General features: G+C 40.7%; 1 protein-coding gene across 5 annotated transcripts in view; it reads right to left on the bottom strand.

Annotated features, from left to right (window-relative positions):
- LOC311498633 (nucleosome-remodeling factor subunit BPTF-like) overlaps positions 1-21,233 on the bottom strand; it is a 44,181-nt gene that overhangs the window by 21,081 nt on the left and 1,867 nt on the right. For 3 of the 5 annotated variants that reach the window (XM_084559298.1, XM_084559300.1, XM_084559301.1), the window contains exons 2-18: positions 19,102-19,924; positions 14,835-14,886; positions 14,459-14,627; positions 12,094-12,345; positions 11,202-11,405; positions 10,046-10,234; positions 9,779-9,945; positions 9,371-9,547; positions 8,961-9,142; positions 8,214-8,345; positions 6,637-6,766; positions 5,857-5,992; positions 5,251-5,556; positions 2,940-5,031; positions 1,158-1,282; positions 564-692; positions 203-353 (exon numbers count right to left, since the gene is read on the bottom strand). In XM_084559298.1, the coding sequence (XP_084415424.1) occupies positions 203-353; positions 564-692; positions 1,158-1,282; positions 2,940-5,031; positions 5,251-5,556; positions 5,857-5,992; positions 6,637-6,766; positions 8,214-8,345; positions 8,961-9,142; positions 9,371-9,547; positions 9,779-9,945; positions 10,046-10,234; positions 11,202-11,405; positions 12,094-12,345; positions 14,459-14,627; positions 14,835-14,886; positions 19,102-19,924 (5,416 nt within the window). The remainder of the gene's footprint in view (positions 1-202; positions 354-563; positions 693-1,157; positions 1,283-2,939; positions 5,032-5,250; positions 5,557-5,856; positions 5,993-6,636; positions 6,767-8,213; positions 8,346-8,960; positions 9,143-9,370; positions 9,548-9,778; positions 9,946-10,045; positions 10,235-11,201; positions 11,406-12,093; positions 12,346-14,458; positions 14,628-14,834; positions 14,887-19,101; positions 19,925-21,233) is intronic. The other 2 variants (XM_084559299.1, XM_084559302.1) reach the window with 2 other exon arrangements.

Here is a 21,233-nt window from a genome sequence, read left to right as displayed (position 1 = left end):
ACAAAGAACCCATCATATAAACAGGACATCACAAACATCTTAAAAAGAAACACAGAAAAAATAGAAGTTAGATCAAAATATCATTCTAGCCATTTACTTCCCTCACATTTTAGAAATTATTTGGTATTTTAGAGAGTAGATCACCATTCTGAAAAATATCTGACACTCCAGGACATATGTTCATAAATCTTTGACCTCTGACCTTTCTGAGAAAGCTCTAATCTCCCAGAGGTCCAGCTCTTCCTCAGCCACCCAGGTCTCAATCACCACTGGGCCTGTCTGCTTGGCAGGCTCCGGCTTCTTGGGCCGCAAGGCACTCGATCGCAGACCCTTCCTCTGAGGCGTGTGGGTTTCTGGAATATTGGACACGTGGGCAAATGAATAAATTATGTGGGTACATGCGTCAGTAGTCAATAGATGAATATTCTTGTCTCTTGTGTCTGATGGGTAGCTACACAAACAGATAACTGATAGACTTGGGAGTTGAAGCAGAGTATTTATATATATATATAAATATATCCTCATGTTTATCGTGTTTACTCAAGAATAAATACTGCATTTACCTTTAGGAGTTTCAGGCACTCCAAGGGGACAGATGATTTTGCGGATGCAGTACTCGGAGCGAATGCCGTAGGGTCCCACATCACGGCGCTTAATGATCTCGGTGGTGGTTATTTCAGTATCTGAAGTCTCTGTAGCAATGAGTGGGGATAGGGCTGGGTTTGTATGGTGATGAGGACGAGAGCCCGAGAAGATGGAGGAAATGCACTCCAACATAAAAACAATGACACCCAAATGATACTGAAGGTAATATTTTTTTTAGACATAATCTGCAGTAGTATTTTGTTTTTGGGCCATCATAAGTTTAAAAATGACTGCATAAATAAATAAAAAAAGATACAATTCAGTCCTTAGAAAGGCAGAGAAGCTGATAAGTTGATACATTTTTTGAGAAATGCGAGGTACATCGATTTTATACAACACAGGTTGGTGAATATGACAATAAAAACAACCCTTAGTATCCAAATTGAATTTTGATCTGAGCTGTAGCTGCTGCTTTATTTACAATTACCTAATAGAGCATTACACTTTTGTTCCCCTTTCTCCCAGAATGAAGGACATTGGTATTTGACATTTTGGAAGAGTAGAGGGTTTACCTGTACGTGTTGTGCCAACAGCAGCGGACGGTTTGACCGCCATGTCGTCCCATCTCAGACAGGCCCACAGAAGCCTCAACATAAGGCTCACTCCAGCAAGAGACTTCACTGTCTGCAGCCGATACCTGGATGCAACACCCACAGATTTATTTATTCATTAGTCCTACGTAATGCAATTAAACATTTCTGTGACTCCAGGAAATGTGTGTTTTCTGTGCATTTCGTTGTAAATACATCTCTGAACAGGAATATAAACAGTACTAGAACAGTCCTACAACTACAGGCTATGGTTTCCCACTGTCGTAATGACTTACTCAGAGTTACAAAAAACACATTGCAAAACAATCATGAAACAGGAAGAGACGGAGTAAAAACAGACTGGTTGCTGGTGATTCTGCTTTCCCTTCATGAACATTTCCATGAAAAAACAAGAAAATGGAATGGCTTCATTGTTAATAAATTATTCTAAACACTAATTGGTTGTGGGACTGATATTATCTCCGTCTAAAAAGCACATCCAACTACAGTTCTAATTCATACAGATCAAAGTAGACACTTGTGCGTAATTCATTTGGGCCTTTTAAATTTAATAAACAAGCCGGAGCGCAACAGTGTTCTTAGTGTGGAATTAGACGACAGGATATTATCCATTGATGAATAATTTCCTAAAGAAGAAATATTCCTTCCTTTCACCACTATAGCTTGGACCGCTATTCTGACAATAAACTTGGCCTTTAGGACATAGTGATTTAAAGCATCTTAAAAAACACGATCGTCACAAGGCTAAGTGTGCGTATAGGGTTTGGTAGATATTCCATTTCCCATGTGTAACCACAGGCGGAAAAACATGCCAGGGTTACAGGGCTTGGTCAGTGCACAAAGTGAACATCGTGACACCTCTCCAACCACCAGATGATTCATGTCTGCTTCGGAACTCTGAGGTCTGGTCAAAATAACCGAAGGTCCCCGAGTGACACCAGACTCAGAGCTACAGTCTCTCTTGGGGCCAAAGCCACGAATGACAGGGAAGGAGAAAACATACGGAACAATAAATCAACAGGACGATGACAAAACCAGAAGGTTTAAAGCTGAGGGATGTAGGGAATAATGTTGGCCTCAACCTAATGTTTGTTTGTTTGAAAATATCACAAATGTCCGTTTAGAACTCTTCTTACAAAAGCAGTAGTCAGAGAGATTCTAGATTGGACACCAATCTTTGGTTGTTCTCAAACTGATGGCCAGAACTGAAGCCATCACAAATGTGGAGAACTCTAGTTCACACTATAATGTTACACTGCAATAATTTTTTTAAAAATGTATTTCCATGTCATAGAATACGCGTTCACTAATCACTCCAAAATACAAATGAATTCAAATCTATTTTGAAATATGTTCCCCCAGAGCTGTCATTCCTAAAATAATGGTACAAGTGAAGTCAAGTCTTTTTTGATTTAAAAGCTCTGGGATCCAGGGTTTTTAATTATTATGTTTTTAAAGTCAGTATATACAAATCATGCCGGACTGTCAAATATAAAAACGTTTGTCCTTAAAGTTCAGTCAGTTCATGTTTTCCTTGTACACAGACTAATGCTTGAGTGGCAATTATACTACATGGATAAGTCTTCTACGAAAAGGGACAAGAGACGCTCATTGGAGGCTAAGTGGATTCCTCTGATTTTTTTCTGTCTGTACAACTACTGCTCATATTCAACATACTGACCTCATTAATAGAGAATAGTGAGTAAGAAGTGTGTTAAAAATAAACATTGACAGCAAACTTACCTCCAGGTGATGCCAAATGTGGGCCTTGGTGAAGGATATGGCCAGATATCCGATGCTGGCTTTGCATTGTAACTAAATATGGAAACCTCACGGAATCCACCTCGTCTTGCCAGCACTTTCAAGTCATCATGAGGCAGTACAAAAATACTCTTCCGGTTGCTCTTGGTGACGAACTTGCGGTAAGAAGGCAGAGCCGTCTCAGAGCGCATCTTCTTGGTGCGGGAGAATTTGAGGAGGCGCACACGGCCCTTTGTTGATGTAGAATCCTCCTGGCTCACAGCAACAGATGACACTGTGGTTCTACCACTGGTGTCAGTTGTTGACTCGCTGATAGATGCTGAGAGTGTCGTTTTCTGTTCCTGGGTTACTATTTCACTCTGGCTATCTTCTGACTGACCATCGAGCCCAGAGGAACAGATTTTGGTCACAGTTGTTTTGGTCATGGTAGTAAGGGTAGACACTGCACTGCTCTCCGTTGTCGACACGACAGGTGTTTTCAATGGCACTTCGGCTATCTTCATCTCAGTGGAAACTACTGTTGTGGTGGAGGTTGTGGTTACTTGAGTGACGATGGTCCTGAGTGGTTCCTTTGGCCCACTGTTACTATGCTCCTCAGTAAAGTCGTCACTTAGACTGGACTCTTCTGCTGAAGGTATAGGAGATGGGGCCATTCTTATGATCTTGACCTTTGTACTGGGTTTGGTCTCCACAGACTGAAAAGCTGAAGTGCTATTGTGCTGGAGAATGCTCTGAGTATTACTTCCAAGTGTGTCTATATTGTTTGCCAGTCTTGTAATCTTCACTGGAGGTTTGTAATCCTGATCCAACATTGATACTTTGCTCTCTACCAATACTTTAGAAACGATACTTGGTTCGTTTCCCCTGGCATCCACTGTGTTGTTTACAGGAGCAAGATCTCCGTTTACTAAAGGCTTTTGCTGAGAACCCTCTTTCAGTGGAGCAACCAGCCCTTGTTCTTCAACTTTACCAATGGCATTTACCTTTGGCTGGGACCTGTTGGTGACCACACAGTTATTTGAGCTTATTACAGAGTTACTCAACAGGCTTTCACTTCCCAAGCCATCATTACCATTTACCTGAGGGAGAGGAGAAACTGGCTCGGGAGTGCTATCACCTAAGGTTCTACCATGTCCAATGCCTTGCATATTTTCTTGGTTCTCCTTTGGCCCCATGCCATTTTCCTCTGTGCCTGAATGCACTGAGCTTAATGTTTCTGGATTTTGCTGATTAGGTTTAGCAGATGTGTTTTGACTGTTATTTTGGTCAGGAACACTTGCAAATGTCCTTTTAGAGTCTAACTTCAAGTTGGGTACCTGAGACCCTGTATTTTCAATACTTGCAGCCTTGGTAACATCTGATGCAACACAGGCTGTTTGTTGCTCAAAAGAGCTGTGAATTCCACTAGCTGTTGTTTCTTGACCATCAGGCAGTTTGACACCCTCTTGTCCTGAACTTTCAGAACTAGCTTCTTTTGGCCCCATAGTCCTTTCTATTAAGTTTTCCTCCAGTTGTTGGGGCATGGAGGTGGTTTGGTTTTGAGGTGAATCTTCACCTGTACCTGTATTGCAACTGTCTTTGGGTGTGGAGTCTGAAACAGGGGAAGTGAGAGCACTGACAATCTTGTCTGTAGTTTTAGAGAGTTCACCCTGACACTCCCCTTCTACTTTTTGTCTTTCAACTTCTCCTGTATCTGGAGTTTGTGTTGGGGAACATTTCTCCTCCACTTTCACAGCGTCACCAAGTGTGAGCCGTGACTGAGCAAGGGTATGGGGCTTGAGTGGTGACCGTGGCCGGACTGGAGTGCTCAGAGCAGGGGTTGAAGTGGACGTAACCGGTGTGGGACCCTGGGGTTTGGAGGCAGACACCTGCTGTCTTTGTTTCTCTTCAATGATGTGCTGTTTCACTCTGCGCTCCAGCAGGCAGTCCAGCTTGGACGATTTTACTTTCTTCTTGTAAGCAATGCGAGTGAGGAAACCTTTGCTGACATCAACTACATCGTAGTTAAAGGGTCGCAGATGGCCTTCTGTAGGCTCCTCTTTCAGGGAAGCTTTATCCTCATGAACAATCGACCCTGAAGAAAAAAAAAAAAGAATATAGACATTAATTTAAATTGACATGAAACTTTAGTAATTTATAACATTCACTTTAGTGTCTTTCAATCAAGTAAAAAAAAAAAAAAGATGTATAAATAGTATTTATGTGAATGTGTTTGAAAACTTTTATATTGACATGTGAAGATTGTACATGTAATTAAATACAATGTTAGATGCTAAGTTGCACTCTGTCATACTTTGTCCATCATCTGATGGTGAATCTGAGGGATCCACCTCCATCTTCGCAGGTGATTCATCTACTGGCAATTCGACTGACTTCCTCTTTTCTTTTTCATCGAGCCCTTCTTTATTTTCTTCTGGCACCACCTCATTGGACTCTGAATCTTCCATAGACACCACATGATCAGTCACTGCTTTGGGAGGGCTACTGGAGGAGTCCCCATCTTTTGCCTCATCTTCTGCAGCTTCCTGAGATTCTTGTGTGACTACGCTGGGCCGTCGACTCAAATCCAGGAGAGTACATTTCTTGCCAAGTTTAGCATCTTGAGAAAACAAAATGAGAGCATGAATTTATTTTCCAGGTTGGTTTGTTTAAAGACAACTTTAATATAGTCTTAACTGAATCCATCAATTACTGAATTTTGGAAATGTTGTAGCAGGATAACAACAAAGATGACATTAACTGTTAGTATGAAAAAATATGCACTCAACCTATTTTGGACCATTTTTTTTACATTAAGTAAACCTATTTCAAAGACACAAATTCACTAAGAGTGAAATGTGTAATAATTCCAAACAACTAAAATCAGTATATAAAGGTCTTAAAGTCTCCTTTTCCAGACCTTCAAGCTCTTTGCGGTAGTTGGCGTTGGTGTTGCCAGGAAGCTTAGGGACAAACCGCTGCACATAAGTCTTACTGATCCAACTCCAACCCCCATACCCTGTAACACGATACTCCTCTCCTTTCTGCTTCCACACCTTTGCATAAAACAAAAACGTAGACATGGAATCAGGGAATGAAGTAAAGAGTAAATAAAATAAAACAGAGAAAAACATGTTGCTGAAGTGGCCATAAACAGAGCTTAAAAGTGTAGAAGTTATTCACATACTGATAACTAATAGCTTAAGGAAATGATTCAGAGCAGAGCTCAACACATTGCAACAAAGAGCCCTTGATGGTCACTCATGCATGTATACACAACATACACATCACTGTTTCCCACAGCAGTGACTTGGTTTTGCAGACATTTAAGTTTCAGTGTATGTCATGCTGCAGTTAGTGGTACAAATGAAGACTCGCTTATATAACTGGTGCATCTAAACATGGCTGCTGTCATGGACATCATGTTAGGTTATGAGCATCTATGCCCACTGAGTGTCTCATTCAATGGCAATTTTAAAATTCTGGCCAGTAATAAACAGAATTGCACATCAGAAGTGATTCAATCTGACCTGATATTGTGTACACATATATATATATATATATATATATATATATATATATATATATATATATATTAGAGGGTGTTTCTTGTGTGCATAAAATCTAGCTTATAAAATATTAGTTTAATCTTGTTCCATGATTTGGAATGCTGTCATTTTACAGTAAGTGTGAGACCTACCTGGTGCTTAATTGGAAAGGTGTATTTGACCCATGTGGCTTGTTGCATTGTCTCCTCATCCTCCAGCTTCTTCTCCCTCTTCTTTACTTTCTCCTTTTCCTCACGCTCCATGGATGTCATGCGGTTTAACCTGAACACATTTTAAAATTTGACTGCAGCTCTTAAATCCTTAAATTTGGAAATACAACTTCTACAAATAATTGTGTTTTTTTTTTTTTTATATCAGGAGTAAATAAACAATTGCGTGGCTTATTGAGTAATGTAAACATATGTTCAGAGTCCTGATTAAAGATGAGAAGGTGATAGTTGCTTTTGGAACAGTTCCATGAAACATTTACATACACAAAGTTGCTGAAAAGTCGCTCCTTGATTTAAGTTGATGCTCGTAGTTCAAGCAAACATTTACACACATTCAGCCGTGGACCATGTGAAATAACGGACAATCATTTCTTTACAGGGGTCTTGGTGCTGATGCAGTAGCAGAGGCAGAGGTGGGTGGTGCTGGTCGCAGACCTGGAGTCTAAATATTATGCCTCACAGCTAGGGTGGGCCTTTTGATCTGATCGGTTCTGCTTGCTAAACTGGGTGCATATGTTGTTGTTTTTTTTTTTAAGTATTTGAATGTTTTACATTTAAAATTAATTTTGGGGTGGGAAATTATTTCAGTTTGTAATACAACAGATTCATAAACATTTATAGAACAGTACGTACACCGCTTGTATAGTAAAAGCACACATATAATAATGTATGGTTGTTATATGGCAGGATATATTACACTAAGTCCAAAATACATAAATTTGACTCCTCTTCCTCCACCCTCTGTGTTAAGTGCTGCTCTCAGGAAGACACCATTATACATGCGTTCTGGGAATGTGTGAAGATTCAAAAGATCTGGATGGAAATTCAAAATTGGTTAACAAATAACTGCAGCATGTATCTTAAATTAACCGCATCAGAATGTCTCTTGCAGAAAACCGATCATCTGAAATACCCAATGGGATGGCAGGTGATGTTCTCCTCCTTAGTCCTTAAAAAACTCATTTTAAAACATTGGAAGGACACACAGGCCCCGACCTTACAAGAATGGAGGGGACTGATGAGATATTACTTAAACATAGAAAAAGCAATGCATGAAGACAGAAATAAAAAGCAGCAGTTTAATAAAATATGGCAGGAAATCTATAAAGCTTTATGAAAAGCACAAGTAAAGAAAACTGATGAGCTGGCTTTGATGGGGAACCTTCTGTGTTTTGTGTTTGTGAGTGTGGATGTGGATGTTTAGTCTATGTTTTGTCTATGTTAGGTGTGTGTGTGGGGGGGGGTATTGGGGTAGTTGGAGGGTATGTGGATATGGGTGTAGATGTATGTTATCTGTAGCCTATATAGGTGTGGAAGCCTATGTATCGTGTGACTGTGTGATTTGTTGTAATTGAGATTATGATGGCAAAGAACTAATATTCTGTTTGATATGTATATTGGGACTCCAATGTAGATTACACTCCAATGTAATCTCTGAAAAGTAAATAAAAAAAAAATAAACAATTATAAAAAAAAAATAATGTATGGTTGTTCTTTACCTGGTATGCCCCAGTGAGTCCTTCCAGACAGGCAGCATAGCCACAGGTTTGATGGCACACTCCAGGATAGCCAGGGCCAGTGCAAACTCTCTGGCCTTACTGCACATCTGAACTGCTTTGATCCAATTGGTTCTACAAAAGAAACATAAAACATATTGAACATATTTCAACCTCTCTCTTTACTCTGGGTGCTACTCCATTTAGACTATGTTTGGTTTTATGTGCACAGTCTGTATTTACTGTTAGCACAGTTCTGAAGTTTCTTTTATTTCTAGGGATGTCCCGATCCGATCACGTGATCGGAAATCGGGGTCGATCACGTGGTTTCAGACTCGATCAGGGATCGAATATATATATATATATATATATATTTATTCTCATTATTTTTTTTATCAGATCTATAATATTTCAAAACAAATGGGAAAAATAACAGCTTAGTATTTGCTGTTATGTGGTGGTACAGAGTCAGACCGTCTCAACTCCACACAGAAACAACGTATGCGGCATGACGTCACTTTTGATCGGATCGGGACTCGGTATCGGCAGATACTCAAAATCAAATGACTCGGACTCGGACTCGGGGGCAAAAAAACCTGATCGGGACATCCCTATTTATTTCTGCACAAACCCAGACAAATCTACTTTTAACGTCACTGAAAACTTACTAAAACCAACTCACAATGTGTGTGGTTAAAACTAACTGTATTCCATAACCTCTATATCCCTGTTCTCTGCTCTGTTCTCTACCTGTGCGAGGCCCAGTTAGGGTGCATGAACGGTGCTGGAACATTGTTCTCCAGCTGGATGATGGTGAGCCTCAGAGTGGAGATGGTCAGAACCTTAGAGCCATGAATAGACCCATTCCATTTAAATTCTCCTGCTGGTGTCATGCAGAACTTGTGCGAGAGATGTCGCCTCTTGTCATGATCCTGATGAAAAACAAATAAATGGATTTCAGTCAGACACTGGGTTTAAAAATCAAGACATGACATGTTTTTGCCTTCAGGTGACTCATTCAGTGCCATACAAACTGCTTCATATGAGAAATGGAATCTATCTGGAGTTGGACGTACGCAGGTCTCCCATCCACTCAACAAAATAATTGCAATAATGACAGAAACTGAGTGACATGGGTAAATTTTCAGTTTACTACTTGCCTCTCTGTGTTGGTGCTTGTTGAGGGCCAGGGCATTGGAGCTGTACTGGTTATGATAGACGCGGTACTTGCCCTCCTGACCAAGCTTGAAGTATTGGCAGATGGTCCCCTTCATCACAACTTCCTTGCTGCGTGTGCTGACACGGGTGATGTCGCCCTGTGCATTTACTACCAGGACCTACAGAGGTAAACAAAAAAAAAAAAAAAAAAAAAAAAAAAAAAGAACAAAAATCCAAACATAAGTACTCATTGCAACAAACTGCAAGGTGCCCCGGCTACTTGACACTCAAATGAGCCGTACGCTGTAATTTTTCTTCTATTTTATAATCATGCACCTACACGTTGTTCCTTTGGGTGACAATCTAGTTAGGAGCGATGTTCAGGAGTCATTTTTATCCATGGTTCTCACCTCTTTGCCCTCCTTGAAGCCTTTATTGGCTTCGTGAACAGCAGCTGCAACCTGTTGGTTTTTCATCTGGCTCAGCTTGCTTTCTGGGTTCCTCAGCCGGGTCACCATGCGAGTTGCCGAGGACTTCTTATTGCCCATCTCACCATTGGTCGAGTCTTTACCATCCCCTAGAAATGCAAAGTTCAGTTCACTCGATGACAGAGAAAACCACAATATTGTGATATTACAACAAATCAGGCATAACCACAAGATGCTGTTTTGTCATACCTGCTTCATCGAAGCTCGCCAAAGAGGACTGGGAAGACTTGTCAGCCAAGTCTGGGGGTTCAGGACCCCTGGGAGGGACACCAGCGCCTGTGCTGCTGTTGCTGTTCTCCTCGACGGGGTGGGAAGGCTGGCTTAGGCTGGGGACGCCGTCTCCACTGACAGGGACAGAATCTGATGACGGGACTTCTGCTACACAGACAGAACATCATAAACAGGATTGACCATTAGATAAAAAAGCATAATTTGTTTCTTTTGAGACATCTTCCACGGATTATATTAGCCTAAAAAAAAAATTCATGTGTTAATGTAGCCTGAAATTACTGAAAAATAAATATCAATACAAAGCAGTCAACACTGACCAATCCATAGGAGGATCTGCACAGGCAGAAGCTCAGACTGAAGCTTTCCTGTGACAGTTATGATTGTTATGCTGTGGCTCCCTCTGCTGAGAAATCATGCGTAATGCATGCAGCAATTAACCAGTTCAGGTGGAAGTATAGGTCACTTAAACACAACAAGCTACCAGTTCAGACACAGCTTGTGCACACCTGGCAGCAACAATAAATGGTGAAGCTCTGTATGTTTAAAGATCAATATGTGTCCACCTTCTCTGAACATTTTATTTAACAAAGACAAAGATTCAACAGAACAATATCTAATCAAGGGCGCGGATTACAAGCAAGAAGGCGAAGAAAAGGTTTGTTCAAGACTGCACCAAGCAATGTGAAAGCTGTCCCCAGTTGTTTGAGGCTTGGCTCTGGTAACGGTGATTGTAGCGACAATGCCATGTGATTGCAAATCAACTCGATGCAATCAGCCTCGAAGCTCTTTAGAGATAAAGAGAGGGTGAGGAATTAAGAGCTGAAGTGCAGAATGGCTGCAAGGTCCCGAGGCTGAAGTCAAAATTCAAGAAACAGCAATTGGATAATTGAACACAAAAGCCAGCAGATGGAATGAGAGCTACATGCAGAGAGGCAGGCTGGGAATGGTTAAGAGAAACACTAAAGCACTAGGGGCGCATGTCGGAATTAACAAGTCACTGGTGATGTCAGGAGATTCATCACTCAGACCTGTGAAGCTGCAGACTGCGGCAGTAAAGCAAAACCCCAAACGAGGCTTAATGAGGGCAACTTCACTCTTAAATGCTCTTGTGTACCTCCTGTGTTGTTAGAGACCTCCATATGGGAACATCCCTCTGTCTGAGCCTCTACAGAGGAGGCCGGGGGCTTTACAGCCTCAGTGGCCGGACTAGAGCTCATACTGGTGGTTTGTGTTGGAGAAGAAGTTGATGGAAGTACAGGTCCGTCTGAGACGCTACTGCCGCAACTGCCCTCTTGGTCAGTGGGTGGAGTTTCACCGACTACAGATGAACAGTAGCAATATCGTAAATATAGTGGATTTTGCATAAGTAATGCATATTGCATAGGTAACTTGTAGATAATGGAGAAGAAAAGTAAATGTGTTAGCACTCCTCAGAATTGAAACTGAAAGTAGACAAAGAGAAATCAATCAAATCAATGAAACATATTTAAAAATGTGGAAAACTGAGGACCGCAAGTACTTCTAAGCAGCACTGTATTATCACATGCATAATTTCTGTACAATACTCTGGGCAATCATTGACAAAACTGCATATATTACCAGTGAATATGTATCTTAACTGAAAGGGTTATTCAAAATGTGCTCTTAATTAACTCAGATCAATATGTTTGTGAGATCTCCCTGTTGTACATTCAAATAAATTTGAATAAAAGTCTATTTATTGCAGTTAAATGTAAATATCAAGCAACCCATATCAATTAAAATGTGCGCTTTGTGAATATAAAATATGCTGCTCGAATCTTTAATTGGTCCCTGAGTCAAAACTGATACTTCAATCAATATTTAATTACACTATTGTGATGCCCTTTTTTCTCAAGGCTCAAAAGCAGAATATTATGTAGATACTGAGGGCTAGAAACGGTTCTTGTTTTATTCTACTTTCATTAACAGCTACATATCAGATCATTTGTTCAGAGTATTTTGGGATGTATATGTGCCATTATCACCTTTAATTTTGACGGCATCCTTTTTGTCCTTTTCTTCTTTAGTCCGCTGCTCTTCCTCTTCCTTTGTCAGATCTTTTATTTTCCCCTCCTGCTGTCCCTCGTCCATCAGCTTGGCCCCTTCGTCTTCATTTTCAGCATCCACCTCTTTCTTCTCTTTCTCCAGCCGTGCTTTCTGGGCCTCTTCAGCAGCCCGTCTTTTCACCTCTTCCAGCTCCTCCTCCTTCTTAGCACGCAATCGCTCCAGGATCTCCTCTGGATGAAAAGAACAAGTGGTAAGCACAGGAAACAGAATATCTGTGAGAACAAAACAAATTAAGGAATGAGACAAGAAATAGCCCAAGAAGAAGGGAAAGGTTGCGAGATTTTCCTGATAATTTCCTAATGAATTTCATTAATGGCATAACACAGGAAAAAAAATAATTCGATTTAGACATGTTACATAACGTTTGACCACGCAGTCATAAATATCAAACTATAAAAGATATTGATATTGGGATCGGGAATCCAAGATGAAGCACCGAAACCCTCTAAACCTTTTAAATTTAACATACTACTACTCAGTCATATCTGGGATCTGAAAAGAAAACATCCAAACATGAAATCTAAGCAATAGTATCAGACTAGAATTCAGTACAAGTCTTGTGGTTTCATTGATTACTTGATCCAATTACAGACAAACAGGACATGTTTTGGCGGCAAATCATGCCCTGCTGGAACTTGTTATCCGAGCCCAAAGCTAGGAGAAGACAGAGATTAGCCTTCCAACCGAGTCCTTGTTTCAACTTCACAACAACAACAAAACATTGTTTTTGTTCAGTAGATTAAGTCTCAGTTTGCGTGTGTATGTGTGCTATGTTGGGCATCAGTAGCTGTTTGACATCTATGTTCATTCTGCCTGCCTCCTAATAGGATATCTTGCATGAAGAACACAGTTCAGCATGCAAATGTTCAGGTATTTATTTCATTTTTTTCCTCACTTATATTATTCTTCCTTTAATTTAACACCATTGATTTGTAGATACAGATGCACACTGTCCATTCACTATCTAACCAGGTATAATAGTAGCACAGAGGCAATAACACATATATTCACATCCTGTGGAGTAACACTATAAACGCTGAGCATACCCTTCATTTCAGTCTTATGGATTAACTGTGTCAATAGCTGCCACATATACAAACCAAAAGATGCTTCAAATGCCACCAGGGGACGCTACTTAGGAGCATTAGGGGTTTTCTAGCGCTGTTAGGTGCTCTTTTGAGCAATTAATCACCTGTGTATCTTAGCAGTAGTTGTGATAAATGTGCTGTGTATCTTGCTGAGCTAGCTAATACTGTGCACTCTAGCAAAATAAATAACAAAACCCCACAGAAGAACAACGATGAAAAAAAAACTGTTGGAAGTTAGAATACGGTTGATAAAAGCTTTATTTATTCTTTCAAGTGGCAAACTATTTTCTGTGCCTGTATTGTCTACTTCCTGGTGGTAAAAAAAAGATAAGTCAGTTGTCAAAGTGAACCTTTATCTTATCTGTGTACAGCAGATGCTTATTACAAGAGCTATTTTCCATTTAAGCAGTTGACATTAAAAGCTGACACTACACATTAGAGCACCGTTTAAAGTGCAACACCATTTTCCCAAGTATAATTGCTATAAACCTCCACTGCACAGCCAAATTAAAGTTGTCTGTACATGTGTCTGTCCAGACCCATATAATATGCATAATGAACACTTTGACGGTATTTAGTAAAAGTACTACATATTTATACATTACAATGTCACACTGAAGTAACCCTTTGATTACTCAGATACAGAAAGCCATCACTTCATTTTACCCTGTTTGACATGTGTGAAACTTTGTCGTGATTAGCTTATTGATTCTTGAGGTAAGCACAAACATTTTATTTGTGAGGCTCAAGTGATCATTGACCACCAAACTCTAGTTCTGAGCAGGACGGATGTACAAATGGGCAACCGTAATGCCTCTGGGCCACAGCTGTTAGCGTTGTTGAGGCATAAAAACACAAAGGGCATAGTGGATGCCCTACGGACAGAACGGAAAGGATGAGGGACTGAAGGGAAGCTCCAGTGTTGGACATGGGCCAGACAGGGACCCGAGTAAGGTTACATAATAGCTTGGTTTATTCCTATGGCCAAGCCATCTATGACTGGGTGGCATTCATGAGTACTGGCGAGAATGCAGGCAGAGGAATGAGGAAAGAGAGACGAGAAAGAGGAAAAAATTACTTTGGGCCCAAAGAGATCCTTCTCCTCCTTTCAGCCATGACTAAACTCAGTGACAGAGAGCATCTCAGATTCTCTAGGCCTATTTTTAAAAAGGAGAATAAATGACAAGCTCTTTACCATTGGCCGCTGTAAGGAAGCACTTGTTGCTGCCACGGGCCTTGTTGGTTAGGTCCTCAGTGCTGTCCATATGCATGTGCACCTCATCCCTTATCTCCTCAAGGGCTGCATACAGGTCAGCTTCCCAGTACTCCTTATCCAAGCAGTCTATCAGCTCAGCTAGCTGAACCTGAGAAGGATGGAGTATATTCAATAAATTAAATATATTAAATATCATTGGTTCAATATTACGACAACTTAACAAACTAGAAAACTGAAAATGGAAGCCTATGGTTTGAGAGTGGCTGAACAGGGTTGTGATACACATGTGCAAAGTAAATATAATTCTCTGAAGAGCGTACATCTCCAGCAAGAGAAAGCATTAAGTCCCATTTACCTTGGTGCTGTAGTACCAGATGGCTTTGTCCTCCTGCTCACCATCCTCCTCACTGTAGGGGAGACACAAGGAAAGAGATATAGGGGAATAAATTTGGCAAACATTAAGAAGAAAATAGGAAAAGGAGACGACAAAAAACTGGTAAATGCATGCTGTGCATCAAAGCTATTCAATTACAAATTCAGTTGGGCCAAATATTAAAATCAAGAAATGTAGCTGGGCCAGACATTTTAGGTGCCCAGTAAGCAGCTGATAATGACAAATTTCACAAAAGCACAGATCCATGTGATGAAATGTACACTCTTTTTATCCATAAATTAAAGGATTATCTTATGTTTGGCACCTAAACATGACAAAGGCACCTAAAAAAAACTGCTGTAACTGAACAGATCTTGAGGTCGTAGAGATATGTTTTCACTTAAATAAAAAATAAATGGAACGAATTGTTTCTGGTCACATCTAACATGCCAATGCACTCATGGCAAATTAAAAACATAGGTTTAGCATTTGAACTTGATGGTAAAATGAGTATTTGTCAGTCCAGACAGATCTAAAGCCACGCTTTTCACTGTCAATTCTATGTTTCAGTGTTGAAAAGGACACGTTTTAGACTCCTGTTAGCAACCCTAACCACGCATCAAAACAAGGCAAAGGCTACGTGGTGCATTGCACTCATGGCCCTCCGCATTTCTTCAGTTCAATTCAGTTCAGTTCAGGGCTGGACAACAGGCTGGGCCACTCAGGGATTGGTCCTGGGTGGCATGTGGCCTGCGGGCCGCTAGCTGAATAGGCCTGCTCTACGTGTTTGCTTTCTGTATACTGTTGTGCAGCAAAATAGAGTTAAATAGTGTGTGCTATTTTCCTTGTCAGTAGATATGCAGTGTATCTTTTCCAGTCAAATTGTAAGAAGCTCCTGAAGGGAAAAAAGTTTAGCAGGCCCAGTTGATTGTGATTTTGAATAAAGATGGCAAGATAAAACAGATCTTCATGGAGCACTGTCGGGGCCAGAAGCTTCAGTCAAGACCGCTCAACTGACGTTTCAATAGAAACTGTGACTAAAATAAAATCTGCATTTAGATGTATAAGAAAAACATCAGTAAACGGGGCTGGATTAGTGTAGTTGTGTGTTACATAAGTTTGCCATAGCAAGAGGTAGAGGTCACCTGTAACGGTCCGCCAACAATTACCAAGAGAGACATATTATGGTAGCGTTACAGTGCATAAACCCTCTTTAACAAAGATGAAGAGTTCAGTGGAGTCAGGAAAAAGATAAGTAGTGAGTCATCTGATTAAGTGTGTGAGTGCACCAGGAGACAGGTACAGGCCTGAATGCTCGAACCATCAGTGAGGGTAGCAGTCGTTCTGTTTTGATGCAGGGGGCATTTTGCTGGCATGGTTTTCGTCTGCTACTCCAATTGCTGCAAATCACTATAAAGTTGTTCTGAGTGATCACTTTTATCCTACACAGATGCATTTGTATTCTGATGGTCATCTCTTCGAGGAAAGCAATTCCTCCATCCACTGGATAAGAGAGTGGTATGGTCAGTATAAAAATGGTGTGACCAGATTTCAATCCAACTAAACACCTTTACACCTGCTCTACATCACTATCAACAAAACAACAAATGCCTGCAAGGTCCAGAGACTTCAACGCACATTGAAGCTGTTCTGGCATACTGTAACACATTTGTCACAATAGCGCTGCAGATTTAAACAGACAAAGTACATGCGGACACATTCATTGCCCCAGCAGATTCAACTTCAAATGCAGCTGAGGTCCGTGGAGTAAACACATCCACACAGCCACAGCTTTGCCCATGACAGCCAGGCTCAGAAGCTACAGCTGAGCGCACAACCACTGGCAGTGCGATTTCAAAAAACATCCTTTTACAATAAGTAACAAACAATAAATACGTTCTTGCATAATCTTTCTGCATAATCTGTAAAGAATTCCCCTAAACTAGCAGTGTGTTCCATTTAGACTGAACCAACACACCAACTTTTCACACGGTTCAGTGGGCATTTAAATAATTTGAGGGAAGGGGGAATCCCACCATGATCCTTTGGGGGCCACATATAGTTACCCAGAAACAATAGCGGATATATCACGCTTGCAGATTTTATCTACAAGAACCATTCATTATCAACTGTACGGTTAGCACGCTAATCATGAACGAAGAAGGCCTTACCAAAAATGTTAAAGCCCATTTCCATCTCTAGTCTGATACAATACTGTCTTTTTTTGTCATATAGACAATGAACTACATATCAGTTACAAAACTAAAAAACATACAAGGCTCCAGATTACACGCAATATTACATATTACGTATATCATCATAATATTATTTCCTCATTTATTCTCCTAAGTTTTTAGCTTCTTGTGTGGGTTTGCTAGACTCAGATATCAGTGAAAACAGGTGTGCAAGGAAGATTTGAGAGTCGTACCTCACATACTTCAGACATGAATGCATACACGATTAGTGCTACAGTAATATGTGTATATAAGTCACAGGGTGGGCTTGAGTCTTACAGCCTATTACATCTCAAAGTTAGAGAGACTATAAAAAGTTGTTTCTTTTTAAAACGGGTAGTTAGAGCCAGAGCGCTTTTTGGAACATTTTCAAAAACCTCCATTGTCACCTACATACTGTATCTGTGTGTAAACACTGTCAAATACACCGCCTATGAGTGGGGCAGTCTGAAAATAAAATATATGTCTATGTATGTCATTAATGTATCTTAATTCTGAAATGATTTATGAGTTTTTCTAAATATTTTTTCTACCTTTCCCTGTACTTCACAAGGAAACGTGTGTAGCTGCAGCTGAAGAGCTTTTCAGTCGGGGCTAGGGACTATGAAGCCCAAGGCCATGTAACAGTAATGTCTATTCAGCATCCTTCCACGACTTCAGTAAAGGCTATGCGTGCGTACATACATGTTTTCTGTGCAGTCGACTTGTACACACAACCTCTCGGTAACTCAACGCCTGCACAGGGACACTTGGGGAGCAGGAAGAAGCAGAAAACGTCCCATTGCTAACGTATGGGACCAATATTGCTGATGAAGAAAACTAAGGGGAGATGCAGTTCTGTTGTTTTTTTGGTTTGTTTTTTTAACAAGCTACCAGCACGCAGATCTGCACTCATATGAAACTAAACTTGTGATATGCACATGAGCTCACTACCTTTGTAACCTGGATTGGACAGCACTAAGAATTAGAAAACAATACTTTACCATTTTTTATCTTGTTCACATAGTATATGTTCAGTTCAGCACACAGCTTATGTTTACCATAAGTTGTGTTAAGTCTGTTTGGATCAATGCAAGTCATAACAAGCACTCATGATCTTCTCCTGACCTGGGGTAAGCTCAGCTTGATCACCACCTGGGTTTGGACTCCTGACCATTCATCAGGAATGTGCATTTAAATTAACGTAACTGACTTTTAAGAACGTAAATCACATAACACAACATGACGGAAAAGAACGTAATAGCTGCTCCGTGGTTAAACTATAATGTGTAATCAACTACAGGTGCTACTATAAATCTCAGCAGTGCTTACGGATTTCCTTCCAACATTATTCTCCTTAATGCAGGGGGATTAAATGTAAGTGGAACGTGTTCAAAACTGCACAGATCTCATATATTAAAGGGGCATTATTAACACTTTCTTAACAAGAAACCTAGAAGATGTATAAAGCCAATGAGACAAAGAGCGTTGGACATTATAACAGTATGGAGTGTATATCCAGGACATAAAGCTTGCTAATGCCAACCTTTAGATAAGCAGCTGCAAAGAAGCAAACAGACCCACACATACTATGGTACATCAGCTGCATATACGGGGGCCAGAGTTGTACAACTCTGTGCAAGAAAGAAATTAAGGGTTACTGCCGATGTTGTTCTTTCCTGTGGTGTTGTATACAAAAACACAGTCAAATGGTTTGTTACATACATGAACACATCAAAGTTTGACATAACACCAAGTTATGTCACAACTTTCAGACTCAACCTTGGAGAGGATTAAACAGCTTTGAAACACACTTCTCTTGCAATCATGGACTAATTCTAATCTCTGTCTAAATAAAATCAGGAAATTTGACAACTGTGGGAGTTGGTTTTGTGGTGTTATTGTACTGTAACTATGCTACAATCTTGACAGGGACACTGCTGAAAAGAACCGTAGAACTGGCTCATAGTAATGATCAAATAAACAAAGTAACTCACGCAGTTGACTCCTAAGAAAGTGTAACATTGTGAACTTACACAACAATACGGCGATTCAGGAACCAGTATTTACGGTTGTGTCGGTCATAGCCAACTGGTAGTTGACGAATAAATGGCCTGCTCTTCTGCACCTCGGGAATGCAGTCCGCCACACCGGGTACCTTGTGTGCCACACACACCTCACACTGCCACTCATCCTCTGGCACTTCCTGCAATGGCGGCTTCACACACTCCAGATGGTAAACAGCTGAACATGTCTCACAGCAGAGCAGATCACCAAGACGATGGCACACCCTGCAGTGGTCATCGTAGGCAACCACTCCTTCTGACATAAGCTCCTCACGGGCAATGTTGGTTGCCAAGAACTGGTCCACCAAAAACTGAAGAACTTTAATTTTGCTCTCCAATGGTTCATACGGGTAATCCTCACACTCCTGGAAAGGCAAAATGTGTCGGTACTCTGGGTCACTCTCACAATATGCACGGACTACCTCTGGCCAAGTCATACCATCCACAAAATAGAGAGTGGAATTAACGGAGTCCTTCACGTCAGCGGGACCAAATGTGGTGTTGGAAGTGTCCTCCTCTCTGAGAATAGCTTTGAGAAGGGAGATGTGGGTCTCTGCCAGCAGTGTGCACTGTTCCAGACTGGCCAAGGCTGCACAGAAATCCTCAAATCGGAACGGGGAGAGTCGCAACACCGTGCCAAAGTTGCGGAGGACCTCGTAGACGGCTGACACATTGAGGAGCTGTGAGGTAGGAACCAGGAGGTCCTCAGAAGTCTTGGGAAGCTCCAAGGGAGGAATGTCCTTTGCCTCAAGAATGGGAGAGCTCGGTCGCACTGCTCGACTCCTTCTCCGGCCTGCAACAAATAAAAGGAAGAGTGAGGAAATAGTGAGGTATTTAAAACAAAGCAAAAAAAGATGTATGTAAAAACCACTACAAATTCTGCAAGCTGTTTGTCCATGATTATAATTAATGCAATGCACACACTAAGCCTGGAAGAGAAAACAAAAGCGCCCGTAGATTAAAACTAATTTCCACAAAATGTTCACACAAGGCAACAATGTGACTTTTCATGAAAGTCAAACAATAGAACTGGAATGAACAATACTGCATGTTTACCATGGCAGAACTTATAAGCATAGCTGGTGTCTCACTGACTACATTCTTTGATCAGCGTTCCACACAGATCTCCACATCCTGTTCATAATCAAAACAATGTGGTTCAATACCAGCATACTAATGGGATATGCCACCATGTCACTTAAAAATATTAAAAAGGACAAGTGGAACATCTGACTTTGAGAAATCACAGGCTAGTGCTAATGTGAACTGAGGTATTTGTAACTCAGTGTGACACTGTCGGTGACATTATAAAAGGCAGACAGGAACATTCTTGTCCCAGGAAAAACAAGCTAAACTCTTAAATATGACTTCTAAACTCGTCTTTGTTGTCTGCTGGTGATATTGCAGCAAACGCGCTATACCTGTATAATATCCTTAAGTCATTTATTTATGAATGCAGTAATATTCTCTAATGTGGAATAAACAGACTTGATATGAAAGGGTCAGCGCAGGTCCTATGGTCTGGCCTCATGTCCCTCACTGCTGATCAATGTCAAATTACAGACCCTATAATCACTGTTGCTATTAAATTTGCCTCCAACACAACACACTGATGTGCACTAACTTTCTCTTCTCGGTTGCGGAGATTTTACAACGTCACTGTAGAATGTCAGCTGACAAATTAATGAATTAACTTTTCATAAGGAGACCAAATAAGCAAATAAGATATCCACGCTATCTGTGTGAGTACAGGATTCTTCCTGTCACTGTAAGGGCTGTTGTAATTGCTGAAGAACTGGAAGCCATTTACCATTTGAAGTAGACAAAAAAAACCTGTGAAGGGAGTAGTGGAGCAGCAGTAGTGACTGTTTAAAAGTGCTGAAAAAGTTAATGGCTCAGGAGTCAACACCAGTATGAAACACAAGGGCATTTACAATGTGTTTGAAAAGAGTGTGAATACACACTGAAAGCATCATAACATCTGTCCTTAGGCATTAGTCTTATGAAAGCCCTTGCACACTTGGCTGCACAATGCTGCCACATCTTCAGCAAAAACACACAGACTGGTTACTGGAAGTTCAGAGGTAAGTGTTTAAACCCTG

Source organism: Chelon labrosus (assembly GCF_963514085.1).
Source record: "Chelon labrosus genome assembly, chromosome: 2".
NCBI classification, from domain to species: Eukaryota; Metazoa; Chordata; class Actinopteri; order Mugiliformes; family Mugilidae; genus Chelon; species Chelon labrosus.
Note: the sequence above shows the minus strand (reverse complement) of the source record. Positions and strands in the feature narration are given on the sequence as shown.